The sequence below is a fragment of the Bombus vosnesenskii genome, unplaced genomic scaffold (genome assembly GCF_011952255.1).
Source record: "Bombus vosnesenskii isolate JDL3184/JDL3185 unplaced genomic scaffold, Bvos_JDL3184-5_v1.1 scf7180000013883, whole genome shotgun sequence".
NCBI lineage: Eukaryota > Metazoa > Arthropoda > Insecta > Hymenoptera > Apidae > Bombus > Bombus vosnesenskii.
In genome coordinates, this window is record NW_022883264.1 from 505,354 (window position 1) to 525,546 (window position 20,193).

The 20,193-nt window shown below is 26.6% G+C and overlaps 3 protein-coding genes across 6 annotated transcripts; 2 read left to right on the forward strand and 1 right to left on the reverse strand.

Annotated features, from left to right (window-relative positions):
• The first annotated feature begins 230 nt into the window (after positions 1-230).
• Positions 231-6,249, forward strand: LOC117239098 (tyrosine-protein kinase hopscotch). Of its 2 annotated transcripts, none has more exons than XM_033504395.1 (12): positions 231-462; positions 818-1,116; positions 1,351-1,710; positions 2,439-2,642; positions 2,731-3,011; positions 3,094-3,418; positions 3,628-4,017; positions 4,295-4,671; positions 4,741-4,937; positions 5,107-5,391; positions 5,496-5,833; positions 5,906-6,249. In XM_033504395.1, exons 1-12 carry the CDS (start codon positions 361-363, stop codon positions 6,237-6,239), a joined length of 3,492 nt encoding a protein of 1,163 aa, XP_033360286.1. In that variant the 5' UTR covers positions 231-360; the 3' UTR covers positions 6,240-6,249. The 2 variants fall into 2 exon arrangements, with proteins under 2 accessions (XP_033360286.1, XP_033360287.1); XM_033504396.1 differs by having other exon boundaries at positions 5,888-5,987.
• A 1,277-nt stretch (positions 6,250-7,526) lies between these two features.
• LOC117239099 lies at positions 7,527-10,671 on the reverse strand. Of its 2 annotated transcripts, none has more exons than XM_033504398.1 (5): positions 10,574-10,671; positions 10,080-10,165; positions 9,120-9,255; positions 8,517-8,572; positions 7,527-7,742 (listed from the first exon to the last, which is right to left on the reverse strand). In XM_033504398.1, exons 2-5 carry the CDS (start codon positions 10,152-10,154, stop codon positions 7,611-7,613), a joined length of 399 nt encoding a protein of 132 aa, XP_033360289.1. In that variant the 5' UTR covers positions 10,155-10,165; positions 10,574-10,671; the 3' UTR covers positions 7,527-7,610. The 2 variants fall into 2 exon arrangements, with proteins under 2 accessions (XP_033360289.1, XP_033360290.1); XM_033504399.1 differs by having other exon boundaries at positions 10,547-10,666.
• Positions 10,672-11,211: 540 nt separating this feature from the next.
• LOC117239075 (endoribonuclease Dcr-1) lies at positions 11,212-19,506 on the forward strand. 2 transcript variants are annotated; one of them, XM_033504344.1, is made up of 20 exons: positions 11,212-11,351; positions 11,436-11,551; positions 11,652-11,811; positions 11,921-12,216; positions 12,741-13,609; positions 13,703-13,881; positions 14,116-14,267; positions 14,371-14,512; positions 14,619-14,849; positions 14,924-15,103; positions 15,184-15,397; positions 15,479-15,651; positions 15,727-15,905; positions 16,098-16,351; positions 16,421-17,598; positions 17,673-18,245; positions 18,311-18,542; positions 18,621-18,841; positions 18,926-19,091; positions 19,175-19,506. In XM_033504344.1, exons 1-20 carry the CDS (start codon positions 11,292-11,294, stop codon positions 19,420-19,422), a joined length of 5,823 nt encoding a protein of 1,940 aa, XP_033360235.1. In that variant the 5' UTR covers positions 11,212-11,291; the 3' UTR covers positions 19,423-19,506. The 2 variants fall into 2 exon arrangements, with proteins under 2 accessions (XP_033360235.1, XP_033360236.1); XM_033504345.1 differs by having other exon boundaries at positions 12,759-13,609.
• Positions 19,507-20,193: the final 687 nt, after the last annotated feature.

Below are 20,193 nucleotides of genomic sequence, written 5' to 3' on the forward strand. Positions count from 1 at the left end.
AAATATAATTATCACTTTATTGTTAATCTGACTCTCTATCACATATATAAATAATTTATGTTTGTAAAATTTTATTGTCAACAAAATTATTTATTACGTAAATAAATTGAAATATTCAATTAATTTTATATATTCATGGTCTGTATATAAGTACATATGTATGTATATTGTTGTTATATACATATATGTATGATCATTCATATTCATTCATTCGTTTTCATTGCCATGCGCACACGGTCGTGGTCATATACACCCGTGCATGCGTGTTAATGCAAACTCCAAACTCGCATTGTAAATAAACAATATACTATGAGCAACTGAAGTAACAAAATGTGAAAATAACGTATAACTGTATTAACAATGGAAAACGATTGTTCAGCGATCGTTTATGTTGCGAACGAAGACAAGGAATTATCTCTTACAATTACTTATGGACAAACAATTGAAGACCTTTGTATTAAGGTAAAATAATTTTAAAAAACTATATTTCCTCATAACTCTATTTCTTATTATTTTGAGGTTAAATGAATATTTTATTTAGAATTTTACAAGATATTGAATAGTTTTATTGGTATTTTGCAAATATCAACTAAACTTGAATGTGTGTGTTGAGTGAAATTAAAATTGAATTAAAATTTATTTTTCACTTTAACTGTTTAAAGATCTAATATAAATTTTGATGAAACTTAGACTTAATAAAAAATGTAATGTAATGTGTACAAGAATATAATAACAACTTTTTAAATTAAATTTATCCTATTTATTTTAGCAAATATTTAAATTTGCATTTTTATTTACATAAAGAATCATTTTTTAGGCCTGTAAATCTCTTGATATAGGTCCAGTAGCCAGGCATCTTTTTACTCTTAGAGATCATTATACGAAACTTTGGTATCCATCAGCATACCCCCTGGAAATGAAAGATAAAAACAAATATGACTTTCGGTTAAGATTTAAACCTTCAAGCTTACACAGACTAAAGCAGGTTGACATAAAAGCCTACGATTATTATTTTCAACAGGCACGTTCAGATGTTATGGATAGTAACGTACCAGACATTGTTTATGAAAGACATAAACAAGAATTAATTGGTCTTGGTGTTAGTGATATGTATAGGTTTGTATAATGTATTTAATTCAATCACCTAATGATTTATTTATTTATATTTTCATTTTTAGTGTAATATAGAAATATTTTATATTGTTATTTATGAAATATTTTTATAAATATGGAATTTGTAAGAATTATTATTTCAATTAATTTGCTTTTTGATTCTGGTATGGGTTTTATTAATTAAATAAAGTTCGAGTTTTGTAAAACATTAATTCAATTTTTGTTGTCTTTTTATAGAGTGATGTTAGAAAAAAAAATATCAAGAGAAACAGTGCAAGCGGAATACAGAAAATATATTCCTAAAGAATGTATAAAGCGTCATGCATTTTTTATTAAAAAACCAATTCAGAATGCACTTCGTAAAATATCTGGATATGATGCAAATTATGTTAAAGAACAGTATTTGAAACAATTTGAATGTATGGCACCAAATTACCCATATGAAGAATATGAAGCTTTAATGGATAGAGGTCTTCAAGATCCTCCAGCAAAAATTACTTTAAGAGTCAATTTTAATGAAGTAAAATATTGCGAAACAATTACTAATCCATGGATTACATTATGTGCAATCGAAGATTTATGTTTTGTTTCTATAAGGTTTTAAATTTATTGTTAAATATAATAGATAAATATTAGAAACAAGATTTAAACGTAATTTTTACATTTTTTATCTGAAAAATGTCTTTTTGTAGTAGAAACAGTATTATGCATTATAATGAAATCAATCTTTAATATTTTTATACTCAAATCTTTTTTGTTATTCAGTAGTTTACTATTCAATTGTCTACAGAAAGAATAAGATAGAGGATACTATAAGGATTTCATAAGAAATATTTGTTTGTAAATTGTATTTAATATATCACAATTGAATACATTATATTATTATCGTTTATATATATTTTTGTATATTTTATTTTTAAAGAAAATTAAAAATATTATCTTTATCTGTAGGAATAGTTTCCTTTTTTTTCTTAGTAAAAGGCAATATTTCTTAGTAAAAATAGTTCTTGTTCTTATAGATCTTGTTGATATAAAATTATAATTGTCATTTATTCATAGTCGCAATTTCTGTGTCGAACCATTATTATAGAAATTAAATTTGATTTGGAACTATTACGTATTGTAATAAAAATATTCTTTCTTAAGAAAAATCAAATTTAGTACTACTACTATTTTTCTCTTAAATATTGAAACTTAACGTAATAAAATTTAACTAAAATTCTTTTCCTTTGAGCACTGAACATCTTAATATAATATTATAATTAACACCTTTTTGTTTGTAATATTTCAGTACTTCAAATTTTAATATTTCTATTATTTTCTAGACAAGATAACACAGTGGAAATATCAAGAAAGAATGGTATACCTTCATACTTAATATTTTTGAACAATGCGATTTTAGTGTCCTTTGTTTCTGCTCTGGATGGTTACTATCGCCTAGCAGTTAAATGGACATTTAATTTATGTGGAGAAATTGTCACCCCTTCTTTAGAAAGGTTACATAAATTAAAATGTCATGGTCCAGTTGGGTAAGATTTCATTTACTTAATTTAATATAGTGTTACAGTATAAAATTTTATAAAAGTATAAGAACATAACATTAAAATTTTATTTTAGGCAAGAATTTTCATATATGAAACTCCAACAAAAGCGTGCTAATAAACCAGGTTCTTATATACTTAGAGAGAGTGAAACAGAGTACAATGTATATTATTTAGATGCATGCAATAAGGAAGGAAAATTATTTTCAAAGAGAATAGAAGAAAGGATTGAATCAGATGATTTCACTATTACTGGTGTTTCTAGTCGATACAATACATTGGCACAATGTGTCTCATCTTTCCAAGATTCCGAAGGACAGCCATATCTTTCAGAATGTTTACCGCCATCAGAATATGGTAAATTAAGAACGTTTTTTTAGTTTTATTTTGATCTGTTGTAATAATGTTAGTAAGAGAAAGAATTAACTTGCTTTTTTAGATAAATCATCATTATTACTTTGTGCTCCTGAAAGTGCAGTTAGTGAAGTTGCAGCTGATGAACAAATAGTTGCTTCAGTTTTAGAAACTGGACCTCGTTGTGTACCTCAAAATCAGTTAGAAATTTACAAACCTTTTTTAAGAACTACTAGAATTCAACAATATTCACCAACAGCTCTTTATAGAGCAATTTGGAGATTAACTAAAGGAAAAAAATTAGAAGTTGCTCTGAAAATTTTAAAACAAGAAGAAGAAATACATTTTACAAAAGAATTTTTGGAACTTGCTGGAAAATGGTCCCTATTGCGTTCAAACGCTGTTGTAAGGTGAATAACGTTTTGAATAGATTGGCACATAAAATAAATATAAATCGTAATTATTATTATATAATTATTTTTTATTTTATATATTTTAATATTATATGAAATAATGTAATAATTAAAATATCTTAAGTTATAGTATAACAAATATTAGTAACGTTTTTAAATTTATGTATATCATATTTATACTACAATGACTTTATATGTTGTATTAGATTATATGGTTTAACAGTAACACCATCCATTGGGATGCTTCTGGAATTGGTACGACATGGCTCTCTTGATGAATATTTACGTAGTTCTTCTTCTCAAACTATCAAAACTGTAGATATGGTAGAAGCAACAGCTTGTTTAGCCACTGCTCTTTGGCATCTTGAAGAGAATGGTGTAGTTCATGGTAACATTAGATGCAATAAACTGCTAGTACATGCCCATACTAATAATAGTTTTGTCGTAAAACTTGCCGATCCGGGGATATTTGTATATAAAGAAACAGATATTCACTGGTTACCTCCAGAAACTTATAATGATCCAGAATTGGCTAGACATAGTTTTCAGGCAGATGTTTGGGCTGTTGGAACAACAATTTGGCAAATATTTGCTAGGTAAAGCTTTTTAATAAACAAAATCTACAAATCTTTTGTTATTTCATTATAATTTTGATTTAGTTTAGTCATAGAATTGTTTTCATAGTATAAAGCTATGTAGTAAATAAAATAAACTTGTTTTAATAGCATAAATTATAAAACACGTGTGTTTAATAATATAGTAATTTATCACAAATATTTTATAAGTCCAATTATGATTTAGCATTGATTTAACAAATAAAAGTAAAATTTATAAAAATAAAATTTAATATGTGTGTATGCTATTTAATCCTAGGGGAGCCACATTACAAGAATTCCGAAATACTGCTATTATGAAGAAATATTATGAATCTGGAAAACGTTTACCTATTCCAAATGGTTGTCCTATGGACGTATATAGGTTGATGCTTGAATGTTGGGGAGATTCAAGTGGTTCTAGAAAACAACCTCAAGCAATTATGAGAGACATTAATCAAATTCTGTATCAAGTATACAATTCTCGCAGAAGTCATACGTACGCAACAGCTTTCCCTAAAACACTTACTCCTGAATTGAAAAAATTTGAGCAAGATAACTCTGACTCCAGCGATAATAGGTCAATAAATAGTGAATCAAGAAGTAGTAGTCTTTCTACAGACAATACAAGTCTTCAATGGAATGGCACTGATGATAGTAAGAGTTTCTTTGCTATAGTAACATTGTTTTAACAAAATTTAAAAATTTATTTTATTTAAATTTTAGGCATACAAAGTTTAATTAACACCAATGATAATTATATAGGCAGTACAGAAGACCTCTCTGCATATTTAGGTTGGTTATCTAATGCAAGAAGAGATTCAGAAGGGTGTTCAATTTCTCAAAATAACATTCCTAACATGAACTGTATTGAACACTCCACTCAAGCTCTACGAATAGGACACCCTGGTGATTTAGGCGAGGTAATAAAATAATAAATTAATTGATTGAATATATTTCAACATCTAAATTTAATAGTTGCTACTTATAAGTTTAAAGAATAAAAATAATTTAACCAAATCGTGTTTTCTAAAAATTAATGGTTTTAATTAATTATAATAAACTTAACACATAATATTAATATAAAAATAGGTAATGGGAAGAAATGAACCTGGAACAGAAGAAGATTGTGGATCTGGAAGAAGTAGCAATGGTTCTTTAGGTCAAATGCGAGGCATTTATGAATTAGATATCGATTGTAATATAATTCTGCAAGGCAGAATCGGTCAAGGTTTTTATGGGGAAGTTTATAGAGGTACTTTGGAAAGAGAAAATGGGAAAGATATTGAACCACAACAAGTTGCTATAAAAAAATTGAAAACAAGAGCACTTGAAGCAGATATAAGAGACTTTGAAAGAGAGATTGCTATAATGAAGGTTAATTTAATGATTCAGTTAACTTTTAATTTATTTTTTGTGCAATTTAATATTAACATTGCAATATTAAAACTGTAATAGATATTAATCAAATGAAATTGCAGACCTTGAAACATCCAAATGTAGTGGAAATTCTCGGTGTAATATCAGAACCTGAAGTTTGTTTGGTAATGGAATATGTAAAACATGGTTCATTGCAAAGTTATCTAACAATTCACAAACAAGAATTGACTCATAAAAGACTATTAGGGTTTGCTTTAGATATTGCAACAGGAATGGATTATTTAGGTAGTATGAGTATTGTTCATAGAGATCTTGCTGCAAGAAACATTTTAGTTGCAGATGAAAATAAAGTTAAAATCAGTGATTTTGGATTAGCTCAAGTTACTGGAAAAAATGATTACTACATTTTACAAACTGATCGAGGCCTTCCTATTAAATGGTAAGTTATAGATATAACGAAATTATGTGTTCTTGAGTTTCTATTCTATTCTAGAAAGCCTTTCTTTTTAAGGTATGCTCCAGAAAGTATTAGAGATGGAAAATTTTCTACTCGATCAGATGTATGGTCATTTGGTGTGACAATGTATGAAACATTTGGCTTTGGAGAAGAACCACGTTTACCCGGCCTTGATTCAAGTATAGACCGTCTTCAAAATGAACAAGAAAAAGGAAGTACTGAATTGTTGGCTGCATTAGAAAGAGGTACTCGTCTTCCTTGTCCATCTACTTGTCCACAAGCAATTTATGTAAAACTCATGTATCCTTGCTGGCATTTACAAAGCCATCAGAGACCAGATTTTGCAACTCTTTGCAAGGATATTAAAGATCTTCTTGCTCAATACTAAAAAGCAAAGATAGAAAATAAAAAATACATATGAAATTAAATGTAAGTTAGGCAATTTTAACTTTAAATTATGTAAAAAATTTGTACAATTTTAATTTTAATAATTTATGGAACTTTGGTATATCTATTTGTCAAAGTTAAATTGAACTTTTTCAAATTTATGAACATTAAGTAGCAATATATTAATTCAAATTTAATAGTTAAGTAAATATGCAAATTGGTAGGTTTTACTTAGAGTATAACTTGACCTTAATTAAAAAATTTATATGAAATTATTATTATAAGTAATTGTTGTAATTATTCAGAAGGGAAGGTATTAATGTAGCTATTTCCTGTTGTCATATATTATTTACTTTAGCATTACGAAAATAAATTTAAATTGTGAATTTGTAAAGAGATACAATTTAGTATAAAGTAGAATGAATTCCACAGAATTCTTTCCTTGTGTATATGTATATATAGGAGTTCTTTTTACATACAAGTAAATACTTATTGTAAAAAAATTAGTATCTTTGCTTTTTGTAAGAAATAAATGATCATTTCATTAATTATATCACAAAATTGAGATTAAGATGAAAAAATAATATTTGTAAAAGTTAAGTAACTGCAATCATATATATGTTTAATACAATAAACATTAAAAGATTTGTTGAATTGGTATATTCATTACAGTATCATTAAGAATTAAGCCTAAATAAGTAAAGTTCGTATAATATATTATACTGTAGTTTGTTAATATTGAAAAAAACTAATACGTCTTTTCACGATTTTAATCTTTAAGCACAAATTTAATTGATCTCTTTCGTAGAAAAGTTTATTTCTGAAATATATGTGTATATTTATCTAATATATGTATATCTACATATAATATTACACAAGCGTACACATAGTGCTACAAAAGTTAAGATATATGTATACTTAAAATAATCTTATCAAAAATCTGCACATATGTATATGTAATTTTTGTTAACTATGTAATATGTTTTTGTCAAAGAAATTTAAAACTTATTTTGTAGTCTTAATATTTGTCTATCTTTTGTAAATATTTTCAACCAAAATATTTCGGAAATTTGTTAACATAAACTAAATGCTTTTTAATTAGGATTATATAGTATTTTTATAAAAATTTTATTACATTGATCAATAACTCTGTTTAATATTAAAAATTTTAATATCAAACAATTGAAATGAAGTTTTAAACTTTCAATCGAATTGTTACTGTAATATATTGAAATATTCTATAAATGTTAATACAATTACAAAGAGTAAGAAATGAATAAAGAAATGGTTACATTTAATTTTTTATTTCGTTTTCACAATTACACGATGTATATATGTATATATACATATATATAAATATATATGCATATAATTATGAATTTGAATTAGCGTTCGGTCCACGTCGACGACTGTAAGTTTGAACCACGTTAACGAATCTTCGATTGTATTGAATCCGCCTTTTAGCTCGACCTGTTTTCTTTTTACTCTTTTCTTGTTTCTCCACCTGTGTAATGGAAAAGAATATTTGAAATAATATTTAAAAAAAAATGTAGTAAGGCAAATTTACGAAAATTGAAACATTCATTATAATTTCTGCTTTCTATGCGTGATATTTTCTATAATACTTGTCCTAGTGATTATTTCAAAGAGTATTGTTGGAAAGAGATATATTCATTCTTTTCTTTCAATCATACTGTTGATTCTAATCAAAATAATTGATAAATTCTTTCTACAATGAAATATTCTATGATTTTCTAATTGATAAAACCAAGATAGTTGCTGATTATCCGAGTCCTTGTCAATATATAATTTTTCTTGATATATCTGAAGTTTTACTTCTTTCTACATGAATTCACCATATGATAGTATTTTTGAAAAAAAAGAAAAAAGAGAGAAAAATATTTTTCAATAAAAAGTTCGAGTTCAATAATTATATAAAGTGAATATGTTTATCATATGACATCAAAAATATTGTATTGGTACAGTTAATATTCTAAGAGCAAACGGTTAAGAATTGACTAAATGTGACTTTAAACTGTATATTTCTTACGAATGTTTTAATCATTTTAAAAATTAACAAAGGAATGTGTGTTATGTACGTTGATACCGGATTGTCTTACAATGTAGAATCAATGTGTTGTTTTATATGATAGATGCATATTTGGATAGATGATAAGATGTTATTTAAGCTGATTTTAGAATTTAGTACATTAGTCTACAATATCTATTTTTCCTTAATTTTGTATGACTATGTATGAATATTGTATGACTTAATTACCTTTGGAGTTTGAGCTTTTACTTTTCCAGCACGCGCTAAAGATCCATGGACCTTACCTTAAAAATTAAAGTAATACTTGATTATTTATGTTAAAATAATTTTATATTTGTAAACTTAAAGATCAATAATATCTAGAGGTGTACGAAAACGTAGAGTCTGATTCCTGAAACCATCTTGAGATTTTGAAAATATAGGGATTTCCAAGAATTTCGAGAATCAAGGTTTGAGACTATCTTAGGATAGATATTTAACAACATGTCCTGTATTAATATATTGTTTCTGACAATAGTTTCAAACTATTCAAATAGTTTCAAACACATAAAAGTAACTTTTAATTACTTAGATAGATACTTGCAATAGTTTTCGACAGTATGTGATTCTCATAAAAAGATTAAATTAGGCATATAATACAGCTCGGGAAGTCTGTGAATTACAATAAATGCAAATACAGTGTCTGCCCATCCCATAACATAGTCGTATGCAAACTAATCTCAAAATGATGTTCAGGTTCTCTAAATTCTTAAAATCCCAGATATTTCCCACATCCCTAATAATATATAAATTTCGAAAAGAATAAAAATTTTCTTAATTGTCAAAACTTACCACCAGGAAGAGAAACTGTTAATTCTAGAACATTTGATGTAAGATCTCCAACTAAAGTATCGTTTTCTAATAAGAGACCAGAACAGTACAAGTTAAATTCTGTATTTACAGCACCCTTTGTCTCAACAATTTTTCTCTGGAAAAAATTAAAATAAATTTTAATTATTATTATCTTATATTTAATTATTAAAGGCTCTAGGATCTAATCTTTCATCACTTCACGGCAAATAGTATTATTTACCTACAGCACTTTTAAAATATTTACTACAGTGATAAGATACTAAAGAATATAAAAGAAAATTATATCGTTATCACTATATTATAAACAAGAGTGTTTAATTGCCTTATCATATATCAATATTACTTCCTTTAAAAATTTCAAAGTTTCTTTAATTCGTATAACTGTTGACATACATTCGCGAATGGTGTTCAATGAAAGATTTATTTGACCACCAGCTCATAAGTTTGTCATTTGATATTGCGTCGTTGCTCGTTCCAGAGGCATAAAGCTTAGACTCCAGATTATCATTGCGACGCAAATGATTAAATACATATCAAGATAATATTATCGATTTTATACATACATAATAATTACTTATATATAGAATAATTATTTATATTACATGCCAATCCCCTTTTAAAGTCCAAAAGACAGGAAAATAAAGTTATCTATCTATAAATAATTTAATTATATATACATTAATTTTAATTATTGAAAATTATTTATGTTTTTAAAAATAAAAATATTGTCAATAGAATATTGTGATAAAAGATAATATATTTCAAATTATTTTTAAATTAATGTAAATAAAGACCTTTCACTTATAATATATAAATATGTATGAAACAAAAAGACTCTTTTCTTATTTCAAAGAGCACATTTCAGAAAACATATTGTATCAAATTAAATTCTGTAATAAACTAATTACAATAACAATATTACTATTTTTTCTACCATACCTTTATGTCTGCAATAGTCTCATTTTCATGTGACTCGACCACAGTTGTATGTTCACCTCTGATGTGTAACTGCATGTTTACAGTATCTGCAAAAACATAATTTAATATTTTAAGAAAATAATTAATATCTACCTAAGATATTTACTTTATATGAAATTCTACTTTATTATTAATTAACCTATGAGCAATTATGAATATATATGCCTGCCTACAGATATAATGCTATAATTCAATTAACATAAAATATATTTAAGGAAATATAAATGTTGAAAATAATTATACATTTCATATCAATTAATTAAAAATATGTATGTATAAACTACAAACTTGTACGAACTGATCACACAAAGGACGAATGACTAAGATTAACACGTGTTACTAAAAGAACCATATTTAATTTTGAAATAGTTGTTTTTCTTAAAAAGATATTCCAACTAATATCAAATATAATTATAAAAATACTGTATTTTAATAAATCAACGCTGTAACAATACCTATCACACTAAAATGAGGAAACGTGGAAATTTACACTTGCAAGCGACGCAGTACTGACTAATCGACGCAATACTGACTAACGGGATCCTTATGTTGAAGTTGTTGGAGATTATGAAGAACTATCGATAATCCTATATCGATTAATCGATTAATCGATTTTGTTTTAAAATCGCAAATAACAATTTTTCGATATTCTGTTAAACTTAATATTTATTTTACATATTATTTAACAGCATATTGCAAAAATATTGAAGGGAAATTATGATTGTTTAAGAATAGGAGGATTAATTATAATATCACGTGTACTGTAATTATATTTTCATAAATATTTAATTTTATATATAAAAATATATAATTCACATATATAGGAAAACTATTATTAATTTTAATTAACATCGAGAAATTTATATTTGAAGATACAAAAGCTTAAATAATATTTCTTAAAATACTGAAGATTCTTAAGTAGACATAGTTAACCAATCAAATTTCGATTTATACCTTTCATATGCATGAAAGTATGTATATATATAATATAGTGAACACACAAATACCTATTGAGTATAAAAATTTTCAACCGTTATCACCTTAGCCTAACCTTAAATTAGAATTTAATACAAGATTAAATAATAAATCTTAAAAGCATAATCTTGTTTTTATTATAGTTGAGAATAACATTTTATCAAATATCTTATTAAGATACTGAAGGTTATAGATCCCATGGCATTTCCACTGAACGATCAGATTTATACAAAATCTTTTACACCTAGAGAATACCAAGTAAGAGGGAATTTTCTAAATTATTTAAAGGATTTTAAGAAAATATATTGTTATATACAATATTTAAAATAAATATTATTGCAGGTAGAATTATTTTATGCTGCTAAAGATAAAGACATTATTGTTTGTTTAGGTAAAAATTATGAACAAACTTTTATTGTTATAAAATTAATCCAAGAATTTGCTACAAACAATAGGAGGTAATAACATGTAGTTATAGTTAGTTTTTCTTCTTGGAGAATTCTTGCATTATTTTATTAAATTTCTTTTAAAATTATTTATTGCAAATTGTTAATTTAGATTATTAAGTGAAGGAGGAAGACGATCATTGTTCATATTGACAGATGAAGAAAAATGTACAATAAAAGCAAGCTACATACAACAACTGACAGATTTAAAAGTATTATTATGTGACACTTGTTCACTTACAGAATTTATAGAAAACTTTGAAACTTCTCATGTAAGGAATATTAGTGTCTTATCATTAATATGTTTACCAACATATATTATTATTATTATACTACTAACTTCTTGAATTTTCTATAAATTATTTTTAATAATTTTTTTAGGTACTAGTTACAACTGCTAAGACATGTGCACAATTATTGACAGATGGAAAAATTTTACCATGTCAGATAAATCTAGTCATAATTGATGAGTGCCATAAATCTATAGACAATAACAAGCTAAAATTTATTTTACAAACTATTTTGGCATGTGAGAATGTTCCTAGAATCATTGGATTAGCTGTACCATTGTTTAATTTAACACAAGAGCCTGGAAGATTAGGATTGGAAATAGAAAAAGTAGAAGACACATTTCAATGTGAAGTTGAAACAGCTAGTGATATATTATCTATATTGCGGTATGTATATTCTAGTATGCAAGATAAATCTTATGGTTAGGGTAAGAAATACAAAAAATTGATTAGTATAAAAAGCTTTCTTCTCATAATTTTGCTTGTTTCATAAGTTCAATATAATGTACTAAGAACAAATCTCTTTTTGTAAAAAAATTTTTTAAAGTATTAGTAATTGGTTCTATTAAGTCTTGAATTAAAGTAAACATATGTACATTTTATCTTTGAGATAACTCTATGCTAAAAGACACAAATATATTAAATTTTAAAATTTTTTAGCTTATTACAGAATAATTAATTTTTCTAATATTATATCTTAATATTATCTTAGATAAAAAGGTATTCAGAATTCTATTAAAAAGATATACTGCAATTTTTAGGTGCATGATAGATATATGAAATGAAATATAATCTTAGGAAAATACATTTTAACATTTCTTCTTTACATTTTTTTTTTCTATTTTTAATGAAACAAAAAATAAAGTTATTATAATTATATGATTCTAATATATGATATTTTTACTCAATAGTGATCTTTTTTTAAATAGGTATAGCCCTAAGCCTAAAGAATATGTAGTAGAATATGCTAAAAATGAAAAAGGAAAATTACATACTACTATGGAAAACTATATATTGCATGCTCTTGAATTTTTACGTGATCATCGTCATGATCCAACTGAGATTTACAATGAAGAATTTTATGAAGACATCCAAAAAATACCAGATCCTACAGAGAAACCTTTTGAGATGATGCAAGACTTTCTGTACATATTAGAAACTCTTGGACCATGGTGTGCAGATCGTGCTGCACTAGCTCTTCTAATTTTAATAGAAAAATTAAAAGTAAAAACACCTTATGAAAGACATTACCTATTATTAAACATGGTAGCATCTGTTTTCACAAAAATACGAGCTTTATGTGATAATACATTTGAAGTTTTATCTGAAAAGGAAAGAATATATAAATATACTACTCCAAAGGTTCATAGATTATTGCAAATTTTAAAAACATATACACCGTATTATAATAAAAATATTAATAAGACTGATAATAAACTAAATGAAAATATTCCTCAAAAGTTACCAGTAAATAATAGGGGAAAACCACCCAGAGCATCACGACACATGCGTGGTATTACAGATTCTGACTTACTTTGTGGAGTAATTTTTGTAAATAAGGCATTTGTGGCAAAAGTGTTGTTTTATTTGTTAAACGAAATATCTATGCATGATAAAGACTTTCATTTTTTGTCACCTCTTTATACGATTGAGAGGAATATTGAAGATATTAGTTATTCAAAAGATTTAGAAATAGAACATAGAAAACAAGAAGAAGTTTTGAAAAGATTTAGGATACATGAATGTAATTTATTAATTTCGACTTCAATTTTAGAAGAAGGTTAGTCACTAATTTATCTTATTATTACTATATAACTTATTTTAAATGCTATTTTATTAATACTATACTAATATACCGTTTTATGTTTGTTAGGTATAGATATTCCCAAATGCAATTTCGTAATGAGGTACGATTTTCCAGAAACTTATCAGTCATATGTACAATGTAAAAGTCGTGCAAGAGCTACAGATGCATTATATGTGTTATTAGTACCACAAGAAATGTCAAAGGAGTATATATGGCAGCTAGCTCAATATCATTACATAGAAAAGGTATTAAATTATGGTATATTCTTTTTAATTACTTTAATTATTCGTTATGGTAAAATTTAATGGAATGTATGAACTGGATCTGATGTTTGATTAATGACTATATTGTCTGCTCGATTTAATTTAGTCATAAACTTCAGTGTGTACCAGTTTTAATATCAGTCATTTAATGTGGTTCATTACCTGTGTCCATTCCAGTCGAAAGTTTTAATGGAAGAGCATCAATCTATTTTGTAGACTTTGTTAGTAAAATGTTCTAATAACGAACCGTCTGAAGAAGAAGAAAATGAAGCAGACATGTATGCTGCTATGATACCACATTATAAACCGCTTGATGGAGATAATGCACCTAAAGTTACTTTTAATTCTGCTATATCACTAGTAAACAGGTAGTATAAAATTATGAATAGAAAACAACGAAAACACTTTAAATATTTTATAATCATAATTCTAGAAATTGTTTCATATTATTATAAAATTTTATTTGTTTAGATACTGTGCAAAATTACCTAGTGATACTTTTACAAGGTTAACTCCAGAATGGTCCATTCGAGAAATGATTGTTGATAATAAATTTATGTACACATGTTCTTTACGACTTCCTATAAATTCTCCAGTAAAATATGTTGTATTGGTAAATATTTTTGTTCTTTATAATGGAAGCATAATATTAAATCTTCTCCAATATGTATGTGTGTTTGTGAATTATTGTATATTATACTATTAAGATATTATTTCAGTCATATCCTATGCCTAATAGAGCTATGGCAAGACGAATGGCTGCTTTACAGTTATGCATTGATTTACACAGAAAAAAGGAACTAGACGATAATTTGTTACCCATTGGGAAGGAAAATTTTAAAGCTAAACCAGAGGATGCAGAAGTGCCTGCTCTACCAGATGAAAGTAAAGTGAATTTTTCTGAAGCTCGACCGGGAACAACCAAGCGCAGACAATATTATTATAAAAAGGTTTTATTCATAAAAGATAAAAATTATAGTAATATATACTTTATTTAATCCTAATATTAAATTGTGCTGCATAGACAGCTGAGGCATTAACAGATTGTAGACCAATAATTGGAGTTCCTTCTTATTTATATCATATTAATCTGGTTTTGAGTTGTCCTTTACCTGAAGAGCAAAATACAAGAGGTCGACGTATATATCCTCCTGAGGAATCAGCGATTGGTTTTGGTATAATAACATTAAAAGAAATTCCTAAGGTAGTCATAATCTCTCACACACACACACACACACAAAGTGTAAATTGTTTGCAATATTAATCATTAACTTTCCATTTTAGTTATGTCCATTTCCCATTTATACTAGATCTGGGGAAGTTCATGTAAAATTAAAACTTAGTAAACAGACTATAGTTCTAAATGAAATGCAAGTAGAAAAAATTGCTATTTTTCTTAATTATACTTTTACAAATGTATTAAGATTACAACAATATTTGATGCTTTTTGATCCTAATGCTTCAGAGAACTCATATATGATTGTACCTGTGAAATTAGGTAACTGTGAACATTCTTAAAAATATTATCATTATTTATATTATATCTGATATTATATACATACAAATCTATTTTTTTCAGATGAACAATCTGACGTCATTGTAGATTGGAATTTCTTAGAATGTATATATAAAAATCGAAATGCAGGGCCAACTAAAGTTCCCGAAGAAATTAGAAAAAATTTCAAGTTTGATGCATCAAAATACCATGATGCAGTAATTATGCCGTGGTATAGAAGTCAGGATCAACCTCAGGTATTTTAATGAAAATCTAATATGAATGAAAAAACGTTACAATTGAAATACATTATATTTTCTTGCTCGTTTTAGTACTTTTATGTTGCTGAAATTTGTACAAATTTAAATCCCAAATCTTCTTTTCCTGGTGATGATTATAGCACTTTTGAAGAATATTATCTTAAAAAATATGATATACAGATACAAAATTTAGATCAACCTTTACTAGATGTGGATCACACATCAGCTAGATTGAATTTTTTAACACCAAGGTAGATATCATGCAAAATATATGATTATATTTCAAATTGTTTTTGTAATTATATTTATAATTGTTTTATTTATAATTTATAATATTTATAATATAATATATATATATATTATATATATACACACAATATTATTATTAAATAAATATGAAATAAAATAAATATACTATATTTATATCAAATATTTTATTTTAGGTATGTTAATCGGAAAGGTGTTGCTTTACCAACAAGCAGTGAAGAAACAAAACGGGCAAAACGGGAAAATCTGGAGCAAAAACAAATTCTTGTTGCTGAATTATGCGCAATTCATCCTTTTCCAGCTTCACTTTGGAGACAAGCAGTTTGTTTACCTTGTATTTTATATAGAATTAATGCTCTATTACTTGCTAATCAAATACGGTGTCAAGTTGCACGAATGATAAATTTAGGACAGGAAAATTTAAATTTCGGTAGATATAAAATTATAGAAGTTACTTCTGGAGTTTTCGTTTTTTGATTTTAATGTGAAAATATTTTAGATTTTGAATGGCCACCATTAGATTTTGGTTGGAGTTTAGCCGAAGTTTTAAAGAAATCTAAGGAATCTGAAAAAGCAAAGTTAGCCAGAAATGAAACTATCCAACAAAATTCTACAAATGATACAATTGATAATAAATGTCAAAATATACCTAAAGATATAATAGACAGTTTACACAAATCAGATAAAGAAGACTTGAATGAAAATAATTACGAATTTCAAATAAAAAATGATAAGATAATCGAAATAGGGGAACAAATGTCAAATGACGAAAATGAATTAGAAATCGGTACTTGGTCAAGCGACATGGCAATGAATTCTCTGGATTTTGAAACAAATAATTTAAAGTCATTTCCCTTAAATGTAACTGTTTTACCAAATGATTTTAACTGGAGTGATATTCGATACGGATCCCCTGCATGTGAATCAGATTTCGACGGTTATGAATCAGACGATATTTATAGCGATGGATTTGTCGATACTTCCGATGAAAGTGAAGATGAAAATAGAGGGTTACGAATTGCTTACATGGGAGAAAATATTGCAGAAGCTGTAGAAGACGAGAAACAGATGTCTAAGCAAGAGACCAATAAAAAAATTTTGGATTTGCTAGAAACTGAGAAAAGTTTGGATGACGTTTTATGGTCGTACACGGAAGAGAAAGAGAATTCTTCAATTACGAAGCATAGACAAGCTCATTACGAATTTGCTAAAGTAAGAGAATGTGAAATAATGCAAAATGGATCTTTTATATCCTGTGATAATGAAATTGCAATAAAAAGAAAAGCTTCATGTAATTTACAATGTGAAGAAAATTTGCCAAATTATAAACACAAGGATTATGTAGAAACTGTAGTCGAAAAATTCACTAAAGAAATATTAAATAACAATGATACTGTACAACTGATAAAAAAGGATTCTAATCCATCGAAATTTACATATCATTCAGATAGCAATCTTTTTAGCTTTGATTTTCAACCAGAATTAGAAAACCATGCGGGCCCAAGTCCCAGTTTAATCTTACAAGCTTTAACTATGTCCAATGCAAATGATGGTATTAACTTAGAACGTTTAGAAACTATTGGTGATTCTTTTTTGAAATATGCTATAACTACTTATTTATATTGTACATATGATAATATACACGAAGGCAAGCTTAGTCACTTGAGATCTAAACAGGTATACAAAATTCGAAATATTAATTAGCTTTGTTGGTTGTAATAATTTATTTTAATATAATGAAAACTTTTTAGGTCAGTAATTTAAATTTATACAGATTAGGCAGACAAAAAATGTTAGGTGAGAGCATGATAGCAACAAAATTCGAACCACATGACAATTGGTTACCTCCCTGTTATTATGTTCCAAAGGAACTTGAACAAGCATTAATTAAATCTGGTGTACCTTCTACTTTGTGGAATCAAGCCGACATTCCAGCTTTGCAAGCCGTAAATCCTTCTGAAATAACTCAATTAGTTCGAGAAACGGAACAAAAATTGGGTGTCATGAAAACTGAACTTGATCGGAATGAGACATCACTTTCGAATAATTTAGATAACATGCGTTGTTTTATACCGTACAATTTAATTACGCAACATAGCATTCCCGATAAAAGTATCGCAGATTGCGTGGAAGCGTTAATTGGAGCTTATTTAATTGCTTGTGGATCTAGAGGTGCATTACTTTTCATGGCTTGGTTAGGGATTCATGTTTTACCTACAGAAGAGATTACAATTATACAAGAATCAGAACCAAGAGAAAGAGTTCCAGGTAGTACCCCATATATAAAAGGAACAAACGAAAAAGGACAAACAACATGGACACAGGTATCTATAATTGATTTATATAGTTATAAGTAAATATCATATATAAAGCATATCAATTATTGCAGATTCGTTATGGGAAATTGGAAGAACCACAAAATCCCTTACTTCGATACATTCCTGATCCAGAGCAAGAATTAAAAATGATGCTTGATGGTTATGAAGAATTAGAGAAAAGTATAGGATATGAATTTCATAACATTAGTTATTTATTACAAGCATTTACTCATGCATCATATCAACCTAATAGGCTGACAGATTGTTACCAACGTTTGGAGTTTCTTGGAGATGCTGTTTTAGGTAGCAAATAATTGGTTCTTTTCATTCTAGTATAATTTCCAATAGTGAAAAATTTAATGTAAAAAATTATAATTCTAGATTATTTAATAACAAGACATTTATATGAAGATGGTCGTCAACATTCTCCAGGTGCTTTAACAGATTTACGATCCGCCTTAGTTAATAATACTATATTTGCTTCTTTAGCTGTAAGATGTGGTTTTCATAAATATTTTCGACATCTTTCTCCTGGTCTAAGTATTGTCATAAATCGTTTCGTTAGGATTCAACAAGAAAATGGACATTCTATTAGCGAAGAAGTAAGAAGCTTTAAACAAATTTGCTTATATATATGCATTACATGTGTGTCTATATTTCATTATTATTATTTGTTTCTTTCTAAGTATTATTTAATTGGAGAAGAAGAATGTGAAGAAGCTGAAGATGTAGAAGTACCAAAAGCATTAGGTGATGTTTTTGAATCACTAGCTGGTGCAATTTATTTAGATAGTGGAATGTCCTTGGATGCAGTATGGAGCGTCTATTACGCCATTATGAAAAATGAAATTGGTAACTTTTTAAAATATCTTTTATCTAATTACAAAGATAAATTTTTTATGAAAAGAAACAATAGGGATATTTCACCATTTCAGAACAATTCAGCACCAATGTTCCTAAATCTCCAATTCGTGAACTATTAGAATTAGAGCCTGAAACAGCAAAGTTTGGAAAACCAGAAAAATTGGCTGATGGACGAAGAGTTCGAGTTACAGTGGATGTTTTTGGTAAGGGCTCTTTTAAAGGAATTGGCAGAAATTACAGAATTGCAAAATGTACTGCAGCAAAGTGTGCTTTAAAAAAGCTGAAGAAGATGCAGAATTATTCAAGAGATAAACTATGATAGCATATACAATATTAGATCAAAATGAAAACATAAAATAAGATTAATTTCTGTATTACTGTTAAAATATATTTCTACAAAATTGTATTCATAAATACTTATAAATTTGTAATATAAACAAATTTTATGCATTCTAGGCTAAAATAACATTGCACTAACGTTATAGAATGGATTTATGAATTGCACGAATTAATAGAAACGATATATATCGAAGTTTATTATTACAATTAACGAAACAAAATTTTGGGGAAGAAGCGTAAATATATTATTATATTGTAAATATTTAAACAATCATATAAAAAGTACTTAAAAATTCCAAAACTATTTTTCAAATATGCTATATTGAAATATGTAGTTCTGGCATTCAATGTATCATAAGTATTAATTTAATCAATTGTAAGTAACTTTTTTCTATGACATAAAATATCTTTCGAGCATCTCATTACCTTATAAATTATGCAATTTGTTGTTTACCAATTTTCCTCAAAATTCTAGTCATCACATTATATGCTTTTTAAACATATTTTCCCAGTATTAAAAAGATTTAGAATCGGTGGAATTTTTTATAATAAAAATATACACAATAAACATATTGTATAGAAAGATTAATATGTATTAGGAAAATTAATAGCTAAATTTAAAAAGTTAAAAATTAATATCTTCTTTCTTAATGAAGTTGTTTCCAATGAAGTTGTAAAATTTTTTATACCTTTAAATTTTTATCAATACCTAATTATTATTTATTAAGAAATTGGCAATTTCGATTTCAAG

Bases quoted from the DNA above. Each gene is read 5' to 3' on its own strand.
- LOC117239099 (XM_033504398.1), bottom strand. From the start codon at position 10,154: ATGCAGTTACACATCAGAGGTGAACATACAACTGTGGTCGAGTCACAT. The intron at 8,573-9,119 runs GTAAGTTTTGAC...TTAATTTTTAAG, and splicing joins AACAGTTTCTCTTCCTGGTG to GTAAGGTCCATGGATCTTTA. The intron at 7,743-8,516 runs GTAATTAAGTCA...TCCATTACACAG, and splicing joins TAAAAGCTCAAACTCCAAAG to GTGGAGAAACAAGAAAAGAG.
- LOC117239098 (XM_033504395.1), top strand. From the start codon at position 361: ATGGAAAACGATTGTTCAGCGATCGTTTATGTTGCGAACGAAGACAAG. The intron at 3,419-3,627 runs GTGAATAACGTT...ATGTTGTATTAG, and splicing joins CGTTCAAACGCTGTTGTAAG to ATTATATGGTTTAACAGTAA. The intron at 4,018-4,294 runs GTAAAGCTTTTT...ATTTAATCCTAG, and splicing joins ATTTGGCAAATATTTGCTAG to GGGAGCCACATTACAAGAAT.
- LOC117239075 (XM_033504344.1), top strand. From the start codon at position 11,292: ATGGCATTTCCACTGAACGATCAGATTTATACAAAATCTTTTACACCT. The intron at 11,812-11,920 runs GTAAGGAATATT...TAATTTTTTTAG, and splicing joins AAAACTTTGAAACTTCTCAT to GTACTAGTTACAACTGCTAA. The intron at 15,906-16,097 runs GTAGATATCATG...ATTTTATTTTAG, and splicing joins TTGAATTTTTTAACACCAAG to GTATGTTAATCGGAAAGGTG.